This window comes from Epinephelus moara, chromosome 6 (genome assembly GCF_006386435.1).
Source record: "Epinephelus moara isolate mb chromosome 6, YSFRI_EMoa_1.0, whole genome shotgun sequence".
NCBI classification, from domain to species: Eukaryota; Metazoa; Chordata; class Actinopteri; order Perciformes; family Serranidae; genus Epinephelus; species Epinephelus moara.
In genome coordinates, this window is record NC_065511.1 from 41,120,246 (window position 1) to 41,141,932 (window position 21,687).

Genomic DNA, 21,687 nt, shown 5'->3' on the forward strand with positions numbered 1-21,687 from the left:
CTGCCTGAGGATCTGAGGCTGTGTCCTGGCTCATAGGGCAGCAGCATCTCAGCAATTTAGCTGGAGGATGAACGATAAAGTGCCTTAAACGTGATCAGCAAAATCTTAAAATCAATTCTGAAACTGATGACCAGTGAAGAGAGGCTAAAACAGGGCTGATATTATACACAGATCATAAACATACCTCAGAATGTTTATATTAAATAGGTAACTTTAGTCATCCTCAGGGAAATGCTTGTTGCATACAGTAGGAAAGAATGCAAACATATTTAGTGCAAATAAAACAAAATATAAACAATAAAATAACAATAATATGCAAAAAAACAAGAAGATTGAAGCAGGCGTTTTTCAGTGATGTTTGGACAATATCTTTCTCTGCAAAATTACTTGTCAAAAAAGTTTCATTACACATCACATTTTGGGTTTACTTAACTCAGACCTGTTGTCCTTGTTTGTGGACACTTTTTTGTTCCATCTAGTGGTAGTGAGAGCACAATACACTAATCCATGTAAAAACAAAATGGCAGCCATCTCTCCCGACACAAAGTCCAAACCTGATCACATTTTATGAATGAAACTTGTTTATTTATGATTAATAATGTTTTTTTTTTGTTTTTTTTTATAGAATAGAATAGAAAGAACTTTATTATATGTTTAATAATAATTTTTATTTATACTGATCCCAAATAGCTCGGACAAATTAGAAATGCATACTAAACAAAAACTCAAGACAAAGGTCTCAAGAGGTTAAATCGTTATCTTTAACAAAATGAAAAAGTCTGCAGTAAAAGTTAAACACTAAAATAATGAGGAAGGATATTGACGTTGAGACAAACTAGATAGAGCACGAATTGTGTTTACTCACGAGGCCGGAGGAAACCACAGCTCAGCCCTTTTAAAAAACACATTCCCTCATGTGATGAAACCTGATTTTACCAACTGAGGCTGTGTGATGAAATCTACTCCAAGAAATGAGTCAACATGAAGACTGACCCAACGCAGGATTTATTTATCAACACTGAAAACATGTTTTTACTCCGGCAGCTTCCCCCTGAGGATCTGACCGCTGTCATGTTTGAGCTCTTTTAGAGTGGTGGGAATGTTTTTCTTTCTGCCGCTGTGTCAGCAGATTCTGTAGGTCGCTCTGTGATCTGATGTCGAGGACGTGGCGTTGTTGGTGATGTGTTGTGGGCATCATTAGCACAGCTTATCATTTGGGGATTTTTACTTTTCAAAAACAAAATTAGCAGTGAATTGAGATTTTATTGGTGTATATATTGGATTTAAAATTCGGGTAAAAATCAGAAAAGAAATATAAAAAAAAAACAGATGACAAAAACACCTTCACCACTTATTGAATTTTTGTTTTTATTTGTATTTAACCTTTGTTTAACCAGAAAAAAATCTCTTGAGATTAAAAATCTTTTTTCAAGAGCGTCCTGGCCAAGACAGGCAGCAACATAAGTTACAGACAGACAGCATAGGACAAAAATACAAAATAAAAAATACACAGTAGACGCACCTGCAGTGTTGTCTGGTTTCGTTCTGCCTGTAACAGCAGTATTTAGACTAATGCAACAAATGTTTGCTGTTCCTATTTTTATATATTAAAAGAAGCTTAGTATTGGTTGCCAATTTCTAAAAATTGTTGTAAATGGCAACCTGGAAACTGTTACCATTGAGCCGTGGGGTTGTGCCTACTTATTTAATTTAATTTTTTTGTTATTTTATGAGCTGTGCTTGCTGCGAAACGACCTATCTTAATATAAACTGTTGTGAACAGGAGCTTGTTGTTGCAACCAAAAAAGGTCAAAATGGATGTGCTTCTTTTAAAAAATCTGTTTGTATCATCTTTATTTCAAAAATCTATAAAAAACAAAACAAAAACAAGACTGATTAGTCTTAGTTGCAGACCGACTCGTCTTTGGTCAGACTCTCTAACTTATGTCAATCAACAAAAGAGGTGGTAAGAAATGAAGTGGACTTTGGCGGGTGTCAAAACACCTGGTGCAGCTCAGAACTGATGCATATCAAACATGAAGAATCACACACACCACAGTTGTTATTGTTTCTCTCTTAACCTCGATTTTAAAAACATTTAAAAACAGTATTACTTTGTTTTCTCTCCTTGCAGAGTCTCTATGGACGATGACATCCTGCTGCCTTACAGCCACGGCCACGGTCCCTCCCACTCTCACCGCCATGTCAGAGACTGTCAGCCACTTGTTCACGGCAACGTCACCCACGAGAGCTGGCCCTCCAGTGACCACAGTGGGCTGCCGGTGGCGGAGTCCACAAAGTTCGTCTCGGCTGTGGCGGAAAACACCAGATGGGTTTACGGTCCGTAATCATTGAGTCACAAGTTACAGGAACACTGAGTGTAGTATAATGTACAGGGAGCGGGTCATTATTGTGAAATGAACCCTGACAGGGTGATGTAGGACCCGACAGGAAGCAGAGGGGTCCTGATAGAATCACCCTGAGGGCACTCTGGACCTGCTCGTTGTACATTATCCTTCTTATTACACGGCTGCTTGCTAATGATATCAATATTTTGACACAAACTTTAGAAATGACTTCTGACTGTTGCCTCTGTTCAGCATCTCTGATCAAAACTGTGTTCAAAGCAACAGTCTATTCGTCATAGCAACGGTCTGCTATCATTATTGACCAATCAAAATTAGGATTCCACAAAGCCGTGTAATAAATAACTGAGTGCAAACGGTTTAAACTGATCTGGGGCTGTATTGACAAACGTCCTAGTACAAAGAGTTACTCCTGCTGACGAAATTCTAAGAAAATTCTTGGAAGTTAAGACTAGGTCCTGGTAAAGATAAAGTTATCTTCACCCTTAAAAGAGCTCCTAAGGTGAAAACTGTTAGGAGCAGGGAGGAGGACTTTTAAGAAGAGTTTCTTAATCAGAGGAGAAAATGGTGGAAACACAAAGAGGTCGGAGAAATATTCTCCAAACACTGAATGACAGTGAGTAAATGAAATGCCACAGATTAGATCGGGCAGGAATAATATTTGTGGTCGATCTCATTAGGGGTATGCATGCATTTCCCACCTAAAGCAATAACGTTATAATACCAGAAATAAAATAATCAAAAAGTAAGAAAGGAGCAGCGATGAGTTGGGTTGGCTTTAACCTTCCATCGGCGGAGAGATCACCCTAACAATGAGAACACTGTCACAGCCTGCAGTTCATTTCATTTCCACTGGGTGTCCACACCTTACAGGCTCACAAAGGGCGTGTCTGTGACAACCAATCACACCTGTTAAAAGAATGTGTCACACCTAGCAACAGGGTCAACCACACCCGCTCACTAAGTTAAAAGTTTCTGTCTCTTGCTCAGAGTTGCTCTGAGAACTTTCCTAAGTCACTCCTTAGCAAAGACTCCTCACTAAAAATGTTATGTTAAGTTAAGAGCTCTCTGATTTTGTTCTCAGAATGTTTGTGAATACGGCCCCTGGTCTCTGTGTTGAACGTGGATCTGATCCTTGTTTGGTGAACCTCTGATTTATTGATCCATCTGTTTATTTATTTGCTGCCTGACCTCTGATCCATTTATTCAAACTGACATTAAAACCGTTTACAAGAAGCCGTGTCATCTGTGGTCTGCAAAGACAATACCACTGATTAAATACCAGAGTTGTTCCCATACTGATACCAGTGTTGGAAGTGCCTCAGATTCTGCTTAACATGCTGGATCGACCCGTATGCCAGTCTGTGCTATCAATCTGATACCACCTAATTTATTGTTAAGGTACAAAGAAGTTTCACACCAAGATAAAATAACAGTTTTCCTGGAAATCAGTTCTTCTTCGCTGCTCTAAAACAGGAACCTACACAGCAACAACCACTGTTTTAGAGCAGTGAAGAAGAATTGATTTCCTGTAAATAGTGGAACGTTAGCTGTTAGCAACATGTCAGCAATTTGGCAACATTTTACTTTGGATTAAAGAAAGTTCAGCAGCAGTCATTTTGTGTTTGATCATGTCTTAGAATGGGTTTAACCTGAGCCGTGCCACACAACCATGATAGCAGTCATTTCACATCCATACAGGGTTAGTAGTATACATGATTTATTTTAAAGCAGTGGTATTGGATCAATACCCCGTGTCAGAAATCTTGGCATGATATTTGACTCTGCCTTTAAGTTTGACAAACAAACAAATGCAGTCGTAAAAGCCAGCTTTTTACAGCTCCACACCATTTCCAAAATCAAGCCATTTCCGGACCTTGAGACAGTCACCCACGCTGTCATCTCCTCACGTTTAGTCTACTGTAACTCTCTGTACACTGGTATTAGTCAGTCCTCTCTGTCCCGCCTCCAGCTGGTTCAGAATGCTGCTGCCAGACTCCTCACAGGTACCCAGAGAAGAGACCACATCATATCTGTTGTAGCCTCTCTCCACTGGCTGCCTGTAAAGTTCATAGTTGATTTAAAGTTCTCCTGTTTGTTTACAAAGCCCTTAATGGTCTGGCCGCATCCTACATCAGAGACCTCCCTGGGGCTTCCGGCTGTCCTGCGCTCCAGATTCAAGCTCAGGGGTGATCCTGCCTTTGCTGTGTCTGCCGCCAAACTGTGGAACAGCATCCCCCTCCCAATCAGATCTGCCCCCTCCACTGACTCGTTTAAGTCCAGGCTCAAAACGTACTTTTATTCATTAGTGTTTGTGTCCCACTGATGTGGTTTTCCCTGACGCGTGCCTGTGTGTGTTGTGTCTCTAAGTGTGTGAGCTGTGTACCTGACAGTTATGTTGCCTCTCATGTGTGTGTTTAGCATTTTATTCCTTTTGTACAGCACTTTGGTTGAGTTAAGAATACCCGTTGTTGGTCGAAACACAAGTTCAGGTACTGACATTGGTATCATGAAGGAAAAAATGGTATGTGAACATCTGTATTTATACCATGTGACAGTAGGTCAGAGGACGCTGATTTAATAGTGATGTCGCTTTTTATTCTAATTCTGATTTGTCTGTTTTGACTTTGTATTCCTGAAGCATCTCATTGTGTCATTGTTTCCAGGTCACATGACGGTGGTCCACGACCCGCTGAGGGCGGTGTCGGTATTAGAGCCAGGTGGGCCGGGCGGCTGCGGGATGAATCAGAGAGCCACGGTGGAGGAAACGGCTGAGGCTGCCGGGTGTCTGTATGCCCAGAACGCCGGCTTCTTCAACACAAAAACAGGCCAGTGTCTGGGCAATGTGGTGAGCGACGGCAGTAGGGTCCAGGACAGCGGCGGGCTGCAGAACGCACAGTTTGGAATCAGGAGAGACGGCACTCTGGTGTTTGGGTAAGAATTCCAATCAGTTCACCGAGATTATAAATAACACATTGTCTTTAGTAGCACCCGAGTATTGCTAGAGGAGCTCATGTGACAGCTCAGATCCACCGGAAACAGTGGCTCTCAGGCTGTTGCTCAAACTACAGATTGTACCTCCACAATATGCATGCCCGCCACCATAGACACAAAAAGTATAGAAGCGTATTTCGAGAGACCTCTGTTTACAGACCTGTGACATTATCCTCACCACTAGCAGTCAGCTCAGCTGCCTGTTGCACCAAACTGACCTCTGGTGGCGTGTGATCTGCACTACATACAATCACCCTTATCACAGCCTCTCCAGTATGAGGGTTAGTTACATCAGCCACCAGCAGGACATTTACTGGTCTGGTGTGGCGCAGTGCATTCTGGTAGTTGTAGGTTTTCTACCTCTTGGGCTACAGCCCCTTTTTCTCTGTTTTCTCTGGTCATGTAGCACCAATTACAAAAGTATTTGTGTCTGCTGCATAGACAGACTAGTGTAATGAAAAGACCATCTTTCCAGCAATGAAATACTTCTTGGGTAGTTCCACGTCATTTATATGCAACCTTAATTAATTAGATCAGTGATACTCAGTGGTTTTCATGGTGACTATGGACACTTTGTTAAAAAAAGGCTTTATTCACAACCTAATACACACCTATTAGGCACAAAGAAATTCCACGAAATACAGCAGGTTTTTTACTAACTGTAGAAGCTGCAAGATTACAACAGTCAGCACAGTAACAGCTTTTATTTTGATAAGGCACGGGCCACCATTCCTCATGAGAGTTATCATCAGTGCTGGAGCGTGTCTGACTCAGACTACTTTCAGCCCCGTCTCTCTGCCTCTCTGCACCTGACGTCACCTTTCTGAGATATCGTCTCTCGTCACGTTAAACTGAGCTGCTGTTCCTCCTCTCAGGCAGTTTAGTGACTTCCTGTTTCATGGACCAGTAACTTATAACATCTGGTTCCGTTTAATAAACCACTGAAAAACAATCCACAGATGATGGGTTCATTGCAGCATGACTCACTGTTATCCAGAGACATTTACCTGGTTTCAGTTTGACTGATGAAACACAACAAATGAAATTATGAGTTATTTTAAATACTGCTTCACCCAAGGTTTTAAAATATGCTGATGCTGAGAAATAATTCTGTGTCCTTGAATCCTTCCCAATGATACAACTGTATATTTACAATGCCACTGTAAAGTCAACACTTACCCACCACACAGATAAACACACGTGCTCACACATTTCATCTATAGCCTAAACCATGAAGAAGTATACCTGAGGTCAGTAATCTCTAAAGTTCCCTACATGATGCAACCATCTGTGGGTGTGGAGGGTCAAACGCCCAGAGGAAGTGAAGCTCGAACAAAATAAACATTAGTATAGCACACACACACACACACACACACACACACGCACACGTTCTGATACAACCAGTCTTTGTGCTGCTTTGGTCCGTCTGTGTGAAACATGTCAGTCAAGTTATTTAAAAAAAACCAACTCACATTAAAAATACAAAATATTGCATCCACAAAATGGCAACTTTTGTCCCTGTGTGATGCAACAGTATTTACACCTCTTGGTGAAAGTGACCCATTCACATGTAGTGCAGATCAGATATGGATTCATTTGTGGGAATAAGTTTGTTACAATAAGGGGCCGTATTTACAAAGAACACTCTCATTTTAACATTTTAAGTAAGGAGCCCGAGCTTAGGAGTGATTTAGGAAAGTTCTCAGAGCAACTCTGAGCAAGAAGAGACAGAAACTTTTGTCTTAGTGAGGAGGTGTGGTTGACGCCGTTGTTAGGTGTGACACATTCTTTTAACAGATGTGATTGGTTGTCATGGACACACCCTTTTTGTGAGCCTGCCAGGTGTGGACACCCAGTGGAAATGAAATGACCTGCTGACTGTGACAGTGATGTCATGGTTATTGTGATCACTGCTGCATTTTCCAGTTCTCCAAATATCTTATTGTTGTGATCATTTTATTTCTGGTGTTATAGTGTTAGGTGGGAAATGTGTGCATATCCTCACATGATCTAATCTGTAGCATTTCATTTACTCACTGTCATCCAGTGTTTTGAGAATATTCCTCCGACTTCTTTGTGTTTCCACCATTTTCTCCTCTCATTAAAAAGAAGACTCTTAAAAGTCCTCCTTCCCGCTCCTGACAGTTTTTCACCTTAGGAGCTCTTTTAAGGTCTAAGACGCTCTGTGAATAAGTTTTTTTTTTTATCTTTACAAGGACCTAGTCTTAACTTTAAGAGAAAATTCTAAGAATTTTCTTAGAATTTTGTCACTAGGAGTGACTCTTTGTAGGAGGACGCTTTGTGAATACGGCCTTAGATTTCTGCCAGTTGTTATCTTTATCTAAACCCTCAGCTCGGATCAGCAGTGTCTCTTTGTAGAAACAATATGTTTTTGTTAATGTACTTATGGCAAGCCATTTAATCAGTAGCGACAGTAGCAATTGTAGCTATCAGCGCTTTTGACTTGGTTTGAATTCCAAGCCAACATAATATGATTTTGTCTTGTAGTAGTTCTAAATAAACATATCTATTACTCATCAAAATGTTGACTCTTGATATCAACAATTAATTTCATACTAGTGGAAATGTTCATCAGATATCTGGAACCAGATTACAGCCAGTCAACTTTTGTCATTGACTTCTATTCAATCATAATAACAGATTTCTATAATTCAGTTTTACATTCCAAGTTGACATATTAGTTATATAATCTTGACTAGCTGAAATTCTAAATAATGATATCTACATCTTAAGGCTGGCCCCGCTCACTCACAAGTTCTCCAGCTGCTTCTCTGTTTAATCTGTCTGTTTATTAGTCTACAGTGTGACATCAGTCTATATGTTGCACATGCTACGCTAAATCAGTCTGTGAGATGAATGAAATGACCACAGCACACGTGCAATCCAGTGCCGCAGCATGGCACCTCTCCAGCTGCCAGTCCACGCTCCATATTTGGGCCGGTGGTTTGCTTCTTGTAGTTGAGAAGAAGTATAAAGTAGCATAAAAAGTAAATACTCAGAAAAGGTTCCCTAAAAAATTCTGCTTAAGAACAATACTTGGTTACTTTTCACTACTGATGTCTGTGCTCTCTGATCCAGTGAATTTTAATAACTGTCAGTGTAATGTATGTCGTCACATTGATGCTAAAAAGTTGTGAGTTGTTAATTAGGTTGATAGAAAACACAAGTGTAGAAAAATGACATTACAATATCATAATGTTAAAACATGATTCCTTCCTAGCTGTACTCCATTTAAGTGTGTCCATGTTAGGACCTTGAAACTCTTTATACTGACTTCCTGACAGGACTTACGGGGACACTACAATGGAACAAAGTGAGCGTTTATGTTATTAGCTCCACCTGTGCTCTGCCTGCTGTTTAAAAGCTGTTCACCTCAAGTTTGGTGTCAGTTAAGGTGAGTGATGCAGAGATAAAAACTGAACGTGCTGGAATGACCTGAAGTTCTCATGCAGAGGTCTAAATGTCAGGCCAGGACACAATCAAACATATTAAAGTACCCAAAATACCATTAAAACCAGTTTACCAGCTGGTTTCACCATTTCAGCAGATATACTATACACTGTAGTGATAAAAAAATGCTTTTGGCTGCTTGATCTGGCTGGTAATTTAAGGTGAGGTGATATAAGGTAAGGGGACTCCTCACCCTTACTTGAGGTAACGTTACAGAAGTAAAAATAACCAGAGAGGTCACAGCAGTCAGAACTGTATAAGTGCACCTGTGGCATCTCGCCAGCTACCAACACATCAGTATCAACAACTGGATCTGGGTTAAAGCCGTCAGAATAAGAGACAGGAAGCTGCAGTATGAACTGACTGAAGGATTACAGTTTATTACAAGAGATAGACATTTAAAGTAAGTTCAGTATTCTAGTACTTGCATTAAATTATGAGGGTGATATCTCAAGAATGCCTTTAAAAGAATGTCTTCAAATTTGGCACAAACGTCCTCTTGGGCTCAATGTTGAAGTGGTTAGTTTTTGGTTGTCAGATTTTTGCATCGGTCTCATTCTCGTGAGCAAGAAATCTCAAGAACACCTGTTAGGGAATTTCTTCAAATTTGGCACAAACATCCACTTGGACTGAAGAATAAACTGATTAAGATTCAGAGCATATTTCAGACATTTCTGGGTTTAGTTAAATAGCAGTTCATGTGTATTTTCCCTGTCTATGAATTTGATATCTCAAGAACACCTGAGCGATTTTCCTCAGATTTGGCACAAACGTCCACTTGGACTCAAAACTAAACTGATAAGATCTTGGTGGTCAAAAGTCGAGGTCATTGTGACCTTGCGTCCATCCCATTCTTATGAGCGGGATATCTCAAGACCACGTTAAGGAAATTTCTTCAAATTTGACACAAACGTTCATTTGGACTCAGTGGTGAACTGATTAGATTTTTGTCAAGGGTCAAGGTCACTGTGACCTCACAAAACATGTTTCTGGCCATAACTCAAGAATTTCTTGCACTAATTATGACAAAATTCCACCCAAATGTCTCACAGGATGAAACAATGAAGTGATGACATTTTATAACCAGAAAGTCAAAGGTCAACTTCTTTGTGACATCATCATGTTCTGCTCAAAACACTTTTCTGTCCTTTATTCAGCGGCATATCTCAGGAACAGAAGGGGAGACATTTGGTCAGATGCTGAATTGGTGACTCTGATCTTGAAACTGTGCTGATTGTATAGAACTTCTGTGTGTGAAGCGTCCATGTTTTCACTGACATGGATGTAAACTGTAACTGCAACTTGACTGGTGCAAGAAGGCGTACAGCCGCGTGTCAGTAATTCTACTTGTCCTCCAGAGGATGATATTGCTGATCAGTCATGCTGTGTGGACACTGTGTTTGTTTTTCTTTTCTCTAAGGACACCGTCTCCTCATGGTCACATCACACTCATCCCTTATCTTACTCTTTATCCCCTCTCTCCTCACAGTTATTTCTCACAGCTCATAGAACATTAATGGAGCTGCTGATGAGTCACCTGCAGAGTTCATCTCTCTTCTGTCTGTTAGTGCAAACACTCATGCTCAGTTTACAGCTCATATTTATACAACAATGCAGGCCTAGATGCTTGATGAGCAGGATGAGTAAAACACTTCAAATTTCATTTATAGCAAGTATTTGTACAGGACAGTGCACAGCTATGAAAATTATAAATGATTTTATCTCTGAATCTTCTGACAGCAGGATGACACAGTCAGCATGCAGGTTGTGCTTTAAGTATAACATCAGAGTTGCACCGTCTGCCATATCTAGTCGAGATATTTCAGTCTGAACTGAAGTGGTGGATTAACATTTCCAGCCAAATTGCACCATTCATAGTTATAGGAATATATAATGGTGATAAACAGTCAGAAATAGTGACATCCTATCTTCTTTCTCCCCTTCTTTAACGTAGCTATCTATCACAGGACGATGTTTTGGACCAGTCCAACCCATTCGTCCAGCTGGTCAGCGGTGTGGTGTGGCTGTTAAGGGGCGGCGAGGTTTACATCAACCAGAGTCTGATAGCTGAGTGTGACAAGTCACAGGAGACGGGTACGTACTGTACATTTATATTCACATTTACATTCACAGGGCAAACAATAAAACAGCTTCATTCAGCCTGCTGGGCGTTTCGTCTGGATTCATCTCATCTTCAACAAGACAGGGAAGAATTAATTGGAAAAATGAAAACTGGGGTTAAGATCAAGTTAAACTTCAGTTTCACAGGTTTGTTTCAGTTGCCATAAGCCCATTTTACACTGAGATTGTGCTATAAGGCCGCTATGAAGTCCCTTCTTTATGCCACCTTTGCATTTTTACACAACCAAACAACGGCAGCATCACTCTGGACAGTGTGTGATTTTACATGGCATGCCGCCATCACAGAATCAAAACAGGCATGACAGGCATGACATGTTACATAACAGTGTTGGCAGCGCTTTATAAACAATGACAATGGCATAACATGGCGATAACAATTATTTAGAAAATTCCCACGGTCATGAAAAATCTGGAAAAGTCATGGAATTAGTGGAAATTTTCTGCTGCTTTTCTTCTTCTTTGAGTTAGCTGCTAACTGCCATCAGCTACTTTTTAAAACTCCTGCGGTGGGTTGTGCACATAGCATGTCAAAACGTCACACCCGTCTCATCCATGATTCCGTCCTGACGGTTGTCCCGGTTACACAGAGACCCTTTGGGCGCTGTCAGTGCCTGTGATGCCGGCTTAAAGGTGAAACACTCTGTCCCCCTATTCTGTGATTCTAAACTTTATGGCGAGGCGGCATAATGGTGCAAAATTCCCGCCTTGAAGAGGCAGTGTAAAACAAGCTATAGTGACACAGACTGTCAGTAAACCTGGTTTCTACATCAACACCTTTCCAGAGATAATCAAGATTTCCTCTGAACTTCAGACCGAGTTACAACAACACACAAGTCCTTCTTTCCAGGATCATTTCACCTGACCTCCGCCCAGCGACTGGATCTGCTTCAGTTCAGCTGTAATTAAGTGTAACTATACCTCAGAGCGCTGCCGTGCCGTGTTTGGATAACACAGAAACTCATCTGTGACCTGCTGTGACTCCACTGCCAACAAAACACAACACTGGCATGTTTGATTAACAATGACAAGAGTGAAACCAAAGTTCACATCAAGTTTCCTAGCTGCACACACCTTTATTGTTACACACACTGTAAAGCGAATGAGGATGAGTTTTCCTATCATTGTTTACATGATGCTGATTATGAACTCATTGCCATCATATAAAACTCTGTAGAGACATCGCCCACTTCAGACAGTCAGCAAACAACCAACCTTATATCCAGGTCTAAATGAAGATGTTTATCTCAACATTATTTTCTCTTCATTTCAAAACCTGTACTCCATGAATTTAGCTTTGTACTCCTGTAACATTGATCAGCAGTAAAAAATTAGGATCAGAATCAGTGTGTCTTTTTTTCTACACATTCTTTTTCCTTGTCGAAACCAGATGCCAACAATACCCACAATACAACTCGATGGCCGACTCTTTGGTGGAGATCACATAATGGGAGCCAGAAATTAGCATATTGCTGCAAATTTGGACATTTTAACATGGGAGTCTGTGGGGAGTGACTCACTTCTGGAGCCAGCCCCAAGTGGCCATTAGAGGAACTGCAGTTTTTGGCACCTCTGTGTTGGCTTCATTTTTCACCCCTGGAGGTTGCCGCTTGGTTTTACGACGGACTTGAAAAGTATCAGGTCCTTCTGCCCTCTGTCCTAAACAGAGCAGAATGAGGAGAAACTTCATCAGTTCTTTGTGGTTTGTTTTTGTCTTCTTACTTGAAAAACAGCCTTGACGTTTCTGGCGCAGACAGCCGCGTGTCAGTTCAACTCATCAGCTTGATCCACGAATGCTACAAGGAAGGACAAGATGTTAGACTGCAGGAAGCAAGTGAACATGTACCATTACTTGATAGTGAATAGATTTCTAATCTAGTTTGATTTACCAGTTACCATTCAATAGTTATGAATCAGCTATTATTTTTCTCCTTTCCTTCAATAATCTAATCAGAGTGAAAAAGAGTATAATTTAGACACAAAATATTCTGACCATTCAGAACAAATGTATTATCAAAAGAACCCTCTGGGTTGGGGGAGAGTTACTGCCTCAAGCGAAGGAGTTCAAGTATCTCGGGGTTTTGTTCATGAGTGAGGGTAGAGTGGAGCGTGAGGTGGATCGGCAGTTTGGTGCGATTTCTGCAGTGATGCAGGCGCTGCCCCTGTCTTGGTGCACCTCGGGCACGTCCCACTGGTAGGAGGCCCCAGGGCAGACCCAGAACACACTGGAGGGATTATATATGTAATCTGGCCTGGGAAAGTCTTGGCGTCCCCCAGGAGGAGCTGGAAAGTGTTGCTGGGAAGAGGGACGTCTGGGGTGCATTGCTTGGTCTGCTGCCCCTGCGACCCGGCCCTGGATAAGAGGAAGAAAATGGATGGATGGATGATTCAAACTTCCATTCAGTTGATTAGCACACGCTGTTTCATGACAGGGGAGAATATGGTTTGAACTTGGATGCTGAATTAGTTTTCCACTCCAGAAAAGCGCCAGTGACCCTCCATCATTATTGAACCACAGCGGTGAAACTGGGCTCTGAATATTGAGTTGTGTTGTTCTTTGGGTCCTCTGCAGTCTACACAGTGGTTTGATTAAAGAGGTTTCAACTGTGATCTGTCAGTCCACAGTATGTTCAGCTAATATTCCAACAGTGCCAACCTTTGACTAACCTTCTGTGTCTGTTGTGAAGTTTGAAGAAGAGCTTTGCTGAAGTTAATTCCAGCTCTTTTGAGATATTATTGTGCACTTGACAGTGGAACAGGAACCTTCCATGCGAAGAAACACAGAATACAAAATCCTTTTCAAACCCATATATTTTTGATTTAACAAGTCTTGTATGGATCTTTTTTGTCGATAACATTTACACAAAAACATTTCTCTTGTACTTTCATAGGGCAATTCCGCACTTTTGTGGACGTGGTGTCGGCGAGGACGGCGGTGGGCCATGATGCCGAGGGCAGACTCATCCTGTTTCAGATCGATGGACAGACTGGAGTGAGGGGGTAAGAAATGTTGTCTTCCAAACATCCACTCAACTAGATGAAAGAAATGGAAGTAATATTCTTTATTTACCACCCAGTGAGTTGATGAAAGAGTCAGTCTCCCTCTGGGGAGGAAAAAGAGAGAGCAGATGCAGATGTGGACGAGAGAAAACATGATAATTTATTCCATCAACATTAAAGTGACTCACAGGCCTTTGAGTCAATACAGAGTGCCCTGTAGCGGGAATTAAATATGCAGGGTTTGATTTGGCATGCCTGAGTCAAACAGACAGACAAAAAACAAGCTCTGTGCACTTTGGATTGTCTTTATCACTGCAGCAATAATAAAACAGGCTGTGGGATCAGTGAAATGTGTCCACAGTTCGTTTAATTTCCTGCATGATGAACTGATGCTGGTGGAGGTGAAGGAGAAAAGCTAAAGATAGCTGGCGGAAAATAAAACAACCTAATGTTAAAGGTGATAAATGGAGGTTCAGTAAAAGGCTTTTTAACCTCTGACAGGGTTCATTTGTGAGATGAACCGACACATCACCACAACCCACTAAGATCTCTCCACCAATCGAATGTATTGATCCGACTCCCCCTCCACCCTCAGAGCAACCCTAGAGATTAATGTCTTGCTGTCAATGATGTGGCCTTGAAAAGCACAACGAGCTGACATGTCTTTATATGTCTGCTGCCCTTTGTGTATCTCCGCTCAATATCAGGCCTCCACCTGCTCAATAAAAGTCAGCTCGGACCTAACAATGACCTCTCAGGGTGACCCCATGTCAGCAGCCTGCACTCTGACTTTGGCCGGGCCATGTGGGATGTTCGCTCAGCAGTCGCCGTTCAGCCCTCCCACATGGTACTGTGTTTGATAAGAGCTTCCAGTTCATCTTTCAAGGGCATCTTTATGTGCTTTGAAAGATTAAAACAGGAGGTTACCACAGGATAAAAAATATGGTGTTGAGTCTGAATTGATCCTCCTGCACATTATAAGAGTCCCAGAAATAAAGCAGTCTTCCTTTGCTTTTGTGTTTCAGATAAGTTAATGCTGAAGTTCAAACTTAATTTTGGAATATGTTCCATGTGAGAACAATATTCACTTTTCACAATTCAACTCAAGATAGTTGTGTGACTGCAGAGATGGTTTTGTGAGAATTTGAAAATGCTATGCAGTGACAATATAGGTTTATATCCAAAGAACATGCATTTAATTACCTTTAGTGACTGATGTCAAGAATCCATCTGTTATCCATATCATATATAGAAGTCAGGTTTATCAAAGCTCTCTGAAAATATTAGTTAGCCAGCCCTAATTAGGACTTGATGTTCCTGGGTATCAATCAGAATAACCCAGTACTTTGGATGTAAGCTGTTAGTAAGTTAACAGTTGAGAATATTTTTGACCAGTTAGGCGTATCAGTCTATGGTTTGCTCCTCTTCACTTTACTGCACTGCACACTAACCGGGTCTGGTGAGAGCTAGCCAGCGGCGCCGCTCATTCTGTGATTACCATTAGTAATGTTGCCCCGACCAAGCAGCAGCCTCTGAAGTTGAAAAATGAAGCTCAACACAGAGGTGCCAAAAACTGCAGTTCCTCTAATGGTCACCTGAGGCTGGCTCGAAAAGCAAGTCAGTTCCCACAGACCTCCATGTTAATATGTCCAACTTAACAGCAGAAATAAACATGTTTACAGCCTCTGTAGCTAATGTCAACATTCATGACAACTGTATGGCTGTTTACATTTTATTAAAGCTTAAAGTTCTGCATAATTAAGGCACGGCTGCTTTGAGTGACAGGCTGTCAGCTGTGTCCTCGGCTTCTCCGTCAGATCCACCCCTCGCTGCACCACAACTCCACCTTCTCGCCCAAATATGGTCACTTCTGGCCCCCAAAAAACAAGACAGCTACTTCAACGTTTGCCTGGTTAGCATGAGCTGACACAGCAACATTTAACATCCGGCATCGAGCTGTTAAACGGTCCCAACAAACTCACAACAACAGCAAAAGTGATCAAGTCTGTCGTGAAACCCATCAATAACCGTTACGTTATTAAGGGTAATGTTAGCCATCCCATGCTAACCGCTAATCCTGTTAAAATGTGTGGCGATCATTGGCGTGGAGCTCTCACTCCTGCTGCAGCAGCTACAGCCCATACAGTCCTTCAAGGGACTCTGTGCTTGACTTAACCACACCACAGAGCTGCAGTTCAACATGCCAGGATGCCACCAGAACGTTTTATTTAATTTCCTGTTTTTTGTTTCTGTACAGTATGAATCTTTGGGAGTTGGCTGACACTCTGAAGAGCTACGGGGTCATCAATGCCATCAATCTGGATGGAGGCGGATCTTCCACATATGTGACTGGTGGCAAATTGGCCAGCTATCCCTCTGATCACTGGTGAGCAGATTAACATTTCATCTATGAGGATAAAAGGTCTTTTTATGCTCCACCATAAAACACAACACTGACAAATGTGGGTTCAGTGATCGCCCTAATCGATGTTTTTAGCTTCATTGTTCTGGATCTGTCTTCTCATGATCTTCACCTCTCTTTCTCTCCTCTCAGCGAATCAGACGGCAGGTGGCGTTGTGCTCGGCCCATCTCCACCATCTTGTGTGTTCACCAGCGACGCTGCCAGCCAGCAAACTGCAGCGGACACGGAGACTGTGTGGACGGACGTTGTCGGTGTCAGGAGGGCTGGCAGGGTGCCGCCTGTGACTCTCTGGTGTGTCAGCTGCCGGCCTGCGGTGCTCATGGCATCTGCACTGCCAGTAAGTGAGGAGGTGGCGCTCAGCTGCAGCAGGTGGAGGAGAACCAGGATTAGTTTTTATTTTACTTTAGTAAAAGTTCGAGTACTTCCTCCACCTGCTGGTTAATGACTCGTTGTTTGTCAGCACTGTTTCATGTCTTGTTGTCTGTGCTGCAGATGGTTGTGTCTGCGATGCTGGATGGAGAGGAAAGAACTGCAGCCAAGGTAATCACACACACACACACACACACACACACACACACACACACACACACACACACACACAAAAGCTGACCTTAACATCAACCAGAAGGGTCATACGTTGGCAAATATTTCTGCAAAATCAGTTACTTTCATTGGAATCGCTGAAACCTGCTGAAGTTGTTTGTGTCAGTCCTTAGCAGTGGCCTGGGTTTGGAGCCAACCTATGGCGTTTTGTTGACTGTCATTTCCATTCTTTCTCTCCCCCCTTTCCTGTCACTCTCCAGCTGTCCTATAATTAAAAAAATAATAATAATAACCTTAACCTTAATAACTTACCTCTGATTTCTCGTCTTATATTCAGAGTGCCTCCCGGGTTTCTATGGTGACGGCTGCAATCAAACCTGCGCCTGTGTCAACGGCGGCTCCTGCGACCCCGTCCACGGACGCTGCACCTGCCCTCCTGGTTTCCACGGCAACACCTGTGAACAAGGTAAGATGACGTACGATAACACGACCATTCACGCTGAACGTCTTCTGAAGTGTAAAGATTTTGTTTGAGTTATAACAACAAGTCACTTTACTTCCTGTGTCCCTCTATGTCAGTGTGTCCGCTGGGTTTCTTCGGCCCATCCTGTGCTCAGGAGTGTCACTGTGACAACCAGTGTCCGTGTGACCCGCAGACAGGAAGCTGTAACGCCACACTGCGAGGAGAGACCAACTACACCTTACACAGAGGTACACACACAAACATGGAGACACGGTGGTTGATACTGTCGAAGCTGAGCCTGCGCATTGGAGTACAGTGAACTCATTGTCATGTTTGAGATGATGTGAGCTTTGTGACATGGTGCGTTATCCTGCTGGAAGTAGCCATCAGAAGATGGTTACACTGTGGTCATAAAGGGATGGACACAGTCAGCAACAATACTCAGGTAGGCTGTGGTGTTTAAACCATGCTCAGTTGGTACTAAGAAAATCTCCCCCACACCATTACACCACCAGCAGCAGCCTGAAGCGTTGATACAAGGCAGGATGGATCCATGCTTCCATCTGAATGTGGTTTTTCCAATCTTCTATTGTCCAGTTTTGGTGAGAAAACCCGTGTGAATTGTAGCCTCAGTTTCCTGTTGTTAGCTGACAGGAGTGGCACCTGGTGTGGTCTTCTGCTGCTGTAGCCCATCTGCTTCAAGGTTGGACAAGGTGTTGTTGCTTCAGAGATGGTCTTCTGCACACCTTGGTTGGAACCAGTGCTTATTTGACTTCCTGTTGCCTTTCTATCATCTTGAACCAGTCTGGCCATTCTCCTCTGACCTCTGGCATCAACAAGGCATTTTGGCTCACTGGATATTTTCTCTTTTTGGGACCATCCTCTGTAAACCCTAGAGATGGTTGTGCTGAAAATCCCAGTAAATACTCAGACCAGCCCGTCTGGCACCAACAACCATGCCACGTTCAAAGTCACTTCAATCACCTTTCTTCATCATTCTGATGCTCCGTTTGAACTTCAGCAGCTCGTCTTCACCATGTCTACATGTCTAAATGCATTGAGTTGCTGCCATGTGATTGGATGATTAACTATTTGCGTTAACAAGCAGTTGAACAGGTGTACTTAATAAAGAGGCCAGTGAGTATATATGACTGGCGGCGTTTTTATACCTGATTTGCGCTGCACATGTGTAACGCAACAAAGATCAGAAGGAAGTCAGATTGCTCACTATATGTAGTTTACATGTTGGAATATCAGATTATTGTACGCTGGGTCTGATCCATGTGAGGAGACGGGTGGAGATCACACAAAGAGATACTCACTGAATGTTTGAAACTCAGTGTTTATCAGCCTCAGTGTGTGTGTGTGTGTGTGTGTGTTGAGGTTTAGCAAATGTTTGCACAGAGCAGAAGTAAAAACAGCTCAGTCTTTGTTGCTTTCTGTCTCAACAGAGCACCACTGTATCGACTCAACTGGGAGGACTGGAAATGTTACTCATGTGCACGTCAGCTCCAGAACTCTATAACTCCCATTCTGTTTAATATTTCACAAAGAGACACTGAGACAGTGGAGTCCATTAGAACAGTGCAAAATAACAAAACCAACCCAACCAAAGGTTTCAGTAACCCTCTCACAGAACCTCCTCTGTACAAAGTCTGTTGAGGGGCCGATATATAAAAGTCCAGTGTGTAGGTTTACTTATTTTGATATAATGAATATGTTTTCTTAGTGTATAATCACCTGAAAATAAGAATTGGTGTGTTCTCATTACCTTAGAATGAACTGTTTATATCTACATAGGAAGTGGGTCCTTATTTACAGTAGCCCAGAATGGACAAACCAAACACTGGCTCTAGAGAGGGGCATTCATGTTTTCACATTGGCCACTGTAGTTAGAAGACTCTCAGTGATGAGCAGTGTAGGAGAAACACTGATTTCAATCTGCAATCCTCACCGCTAGATGTCACTAATTCCCTCTTATGCAGAATTCATACTTCTGCGTCGTATCGACACTGTACCCACGGCGAAGGCTCTGCGCCAACGTAGAGCCTTCGCCGTACTCTATGCCATCGCCTGACGTGCACCTCCCCAGAAATGTGACTACACAAAACCATTTCCCTCAGTGGAAACAAAGCTTTTATTTACTTTACTCCTCAGATAAGAAACAACAAATTGTGAAGACAATAAAGCCTCCACAAAAATAGCATTTTAAGTTGTGTGTGATTTATCCTGGCTTCATATGAGCAGAGGAAATCTCTGCTCGTCGCTAGGCTAATGTATACAATGTAAAATGCCATAGGCTTGTGCTAATAACGTTAGCATGTTATATTGTTATATTTGCGAGTTATAGTGAAACCGATTTGTGTACTTGTGTTTGAAACTGTCTCTATTAAGCCATGATTAATGTGTGTTTAATGTGTGTTTTGAATCAACTAAACTTTACAGCACTTCACAGAAACTCTGCTGCCAACTAGTGTTTTGGAGGTGTAACGGCAGAGTGACTCAGACACACCACCGTATATCACAAGTATAAATGCTCAAAACGGCATAGGGTCTAAGTCCTCGTTTAATCTTAAGTAATGGGCCATTAAATCTAAAAGCAAAACTAAGACTTAAGCGGCGCGCCATGTGACTCGCGTCAAGTGAGTCACCCTAGCACACACTGGATGCGTCACGCTGCAGCTCTTCAACAGACGACCACGCAAAGTTATTACTACTGTATTGACAGACCNTAAAAGCAAAACTAAGACTTAAGCGGCGCGCCATGTGACTCGCGTCAAGTGCCGCCCCTAGCACACACTGGATGCGTCACGCTGCAGCTCTTCAACAGACGACCACGCAAAGTTATTACTACTGTTACTGACAGACCTGTACCTCCTCCACCTCTGCATTAGCTTAAAATCATGTGTGGACAGCCACTAATTAAACTTGATTTCTCACCTGAAGAGCCGATCTCCAGAGCTACGACTCGCCAGGTGATATCTTTTTGGCCATTTTCTTTATAATGACGTGATTGTGGGTCGTTCAGCTCGGGATATTTCTTGACTTCAACAAGTCTCTCCTCATCCATTCTTTATCACACACGAGACACAGCAACAGCTACAGAGTTCTCTTCGTGGTGAGGAGAGGAGTCGAGCTGTCATAGGAGCAGAGAAAAAGAGCTGCTATGGGAGCTGGTATGAACAAGCAGAGAGCCAGTAGGGGAAAGCGTGTTTTATTATGGAGCCAGCGAGGCTTGAAATAGGACAGTGGCGTGAAGTGCTGCAGGGCGGTGTGTCCAGGAGTGTCGGTGTGCTGCAGCAGGTGTGGGATTGCACATTGAAAATAATAGGGTGGTATTTTATGACACGTGGCATTCACCGCCAGTGTGTTTTGGGTTTAAGATGTAGCTCTTGATAATGAAGTGACATATTTACCCTGCTCTTCTTCCTCTTTTTCTTCTTCTCCTCTCTACAGCTGGACAGTGTCTAGCCAAGATGTTTACATCTTGGAGACAGGATGAAGACGCTCACAGGGAGCAGCCTCATCTCACAGAGTAAGTGTCAAAGGTCGAGTGGGGTGAACCTCTGAACTTTTCACCTCTGCTGTCCATCTTTCACGTCTGTTCAATAAACCGTTTCCTTTAGAAAATAGGTCACAGTTTTACAGTGAAGCCGTAGACACTGCATTACACATATTCCTGAGTGTGTACTACAGAGCAAGATAAGGAAAGCAGAACTGACAAGAGGGAGTGTAAAGGTTTATTTATTGTGGTTTCAGTTTGTTCTCTGTGTGATGGACAGTTGGCATACACAAAGATTCTCCCTCAGACGTAGAAAATGTGAGCTGAGGTGTGAAATCGTCCCATCTGCCAGCCAAACGTTGGTCAGCTCAGCATCTCTTCCAGCCCCTTAAACACACTGTTAGTCTGTTTTCTGTCAGTGTGGCTCCGAGTTAAACCATTAATAAACTGAAAAATATGTCAAAAGCTTCCAGGTTAATCTTCACAGGAGGTTTTTGCACAACGTAAAGAAATTCCACAGTTTGAGGTGAGATATTGAACAGGGAATAATCATATGCATCAACACAACAGCTCCGTCCTCTGCGCTGATTAATGGAGTCCAGTTAAACAAATTAAAATAAAGCACACAGAGCGAGGCGGTCCAGACCTGCATCTGTCTCCTCGTCTCTCCTCTACATGTCAACGAGGCTGACACTCTGAGCATGGGACGCATTCATTAGCCTCCTTACCTTTCACATGCAAGTTAGGGATTGTTAGCTGTTGCCATGGTTCCTGGAAAGCGCTTTG

At 42.5% G+C, this 21,687-nt stretch overlaps 1 protein-coding gene and 2 long non-coding RNA genes across 5 annotated transcripts in view; 2 read left to right on the top strand and 1 right to left on the bottom strand.

Annotated features, from left to right (window-relative positions):
* Positions 1-21,687, bottom strand: part of LOC126391540 (uncharacterized) — a 253,793-nt gene that overhangs the window by 213,877 nt on the left and 18,229 nt on the right. The window lies entirely within an intron of this gene.
* LOC126391536 (uncharacterized) overlaps positions 1-21,687 on the top strand; it is a 59,678-nt gene that overhangs the window by 33,280 nt on the left and 4,711 nt on the right. The window lies entirely within an intron of this gene.
* nagpa (N-acetylglucosamine-1-phosphodiester alpha-N-acetylglucosaminidase) overlaps positions 1-21,687 on the top strand; it is a 402,702-nt gene that overhangs the window by 1,830 nt on the left and 379,185 nt on the right. For 2 of the 3 annotated variants that reach the window (XR_007570085.1, XM_050046340.1), the window contains exons 2-11: positions 2,135-2,340; positions 5,033-5,300; positions 10,786-10,925; positions 13,862-13,970; positions 16,228-16,356; positions 16,525-16,730; positions 16,886-16,933; positions 17,274-17,402; positions 17,516-17,647; positions 20,856-20,934. Coding sequence is in view for 2 of the 3 variants with exons in the window: in XM_050046340.1 (XP_049902297.1) it covers positions 2,135-2,340; positions 5,033-5,300; positions 10,786-10,925; positions 13,862-13,970; positions 16,228-16,356; positions 16,525-16,730; positions 16,886-16,933; positions 17,274-17,402; positions 17,516-17,647; positions 20,856-20,934 (1,446 nt within the window). In the remaining variant the exon portion in view is untranslated. The remainder of the gene's footprint in view (positions 1-2,134; positions 2,341-5,032; positions 5,301-10,785; positions 10,926-13,861; positions 13,971-16,227; positions 16,357-16,524; positions 16,731-16,885; positions 16,934-17,273; positions 17,403-17,515; positions 17,648-20,855; positions 20,935-21,687) is intronic. The other variant, XM_050046341.1, reaches the window with a different exon arrangement.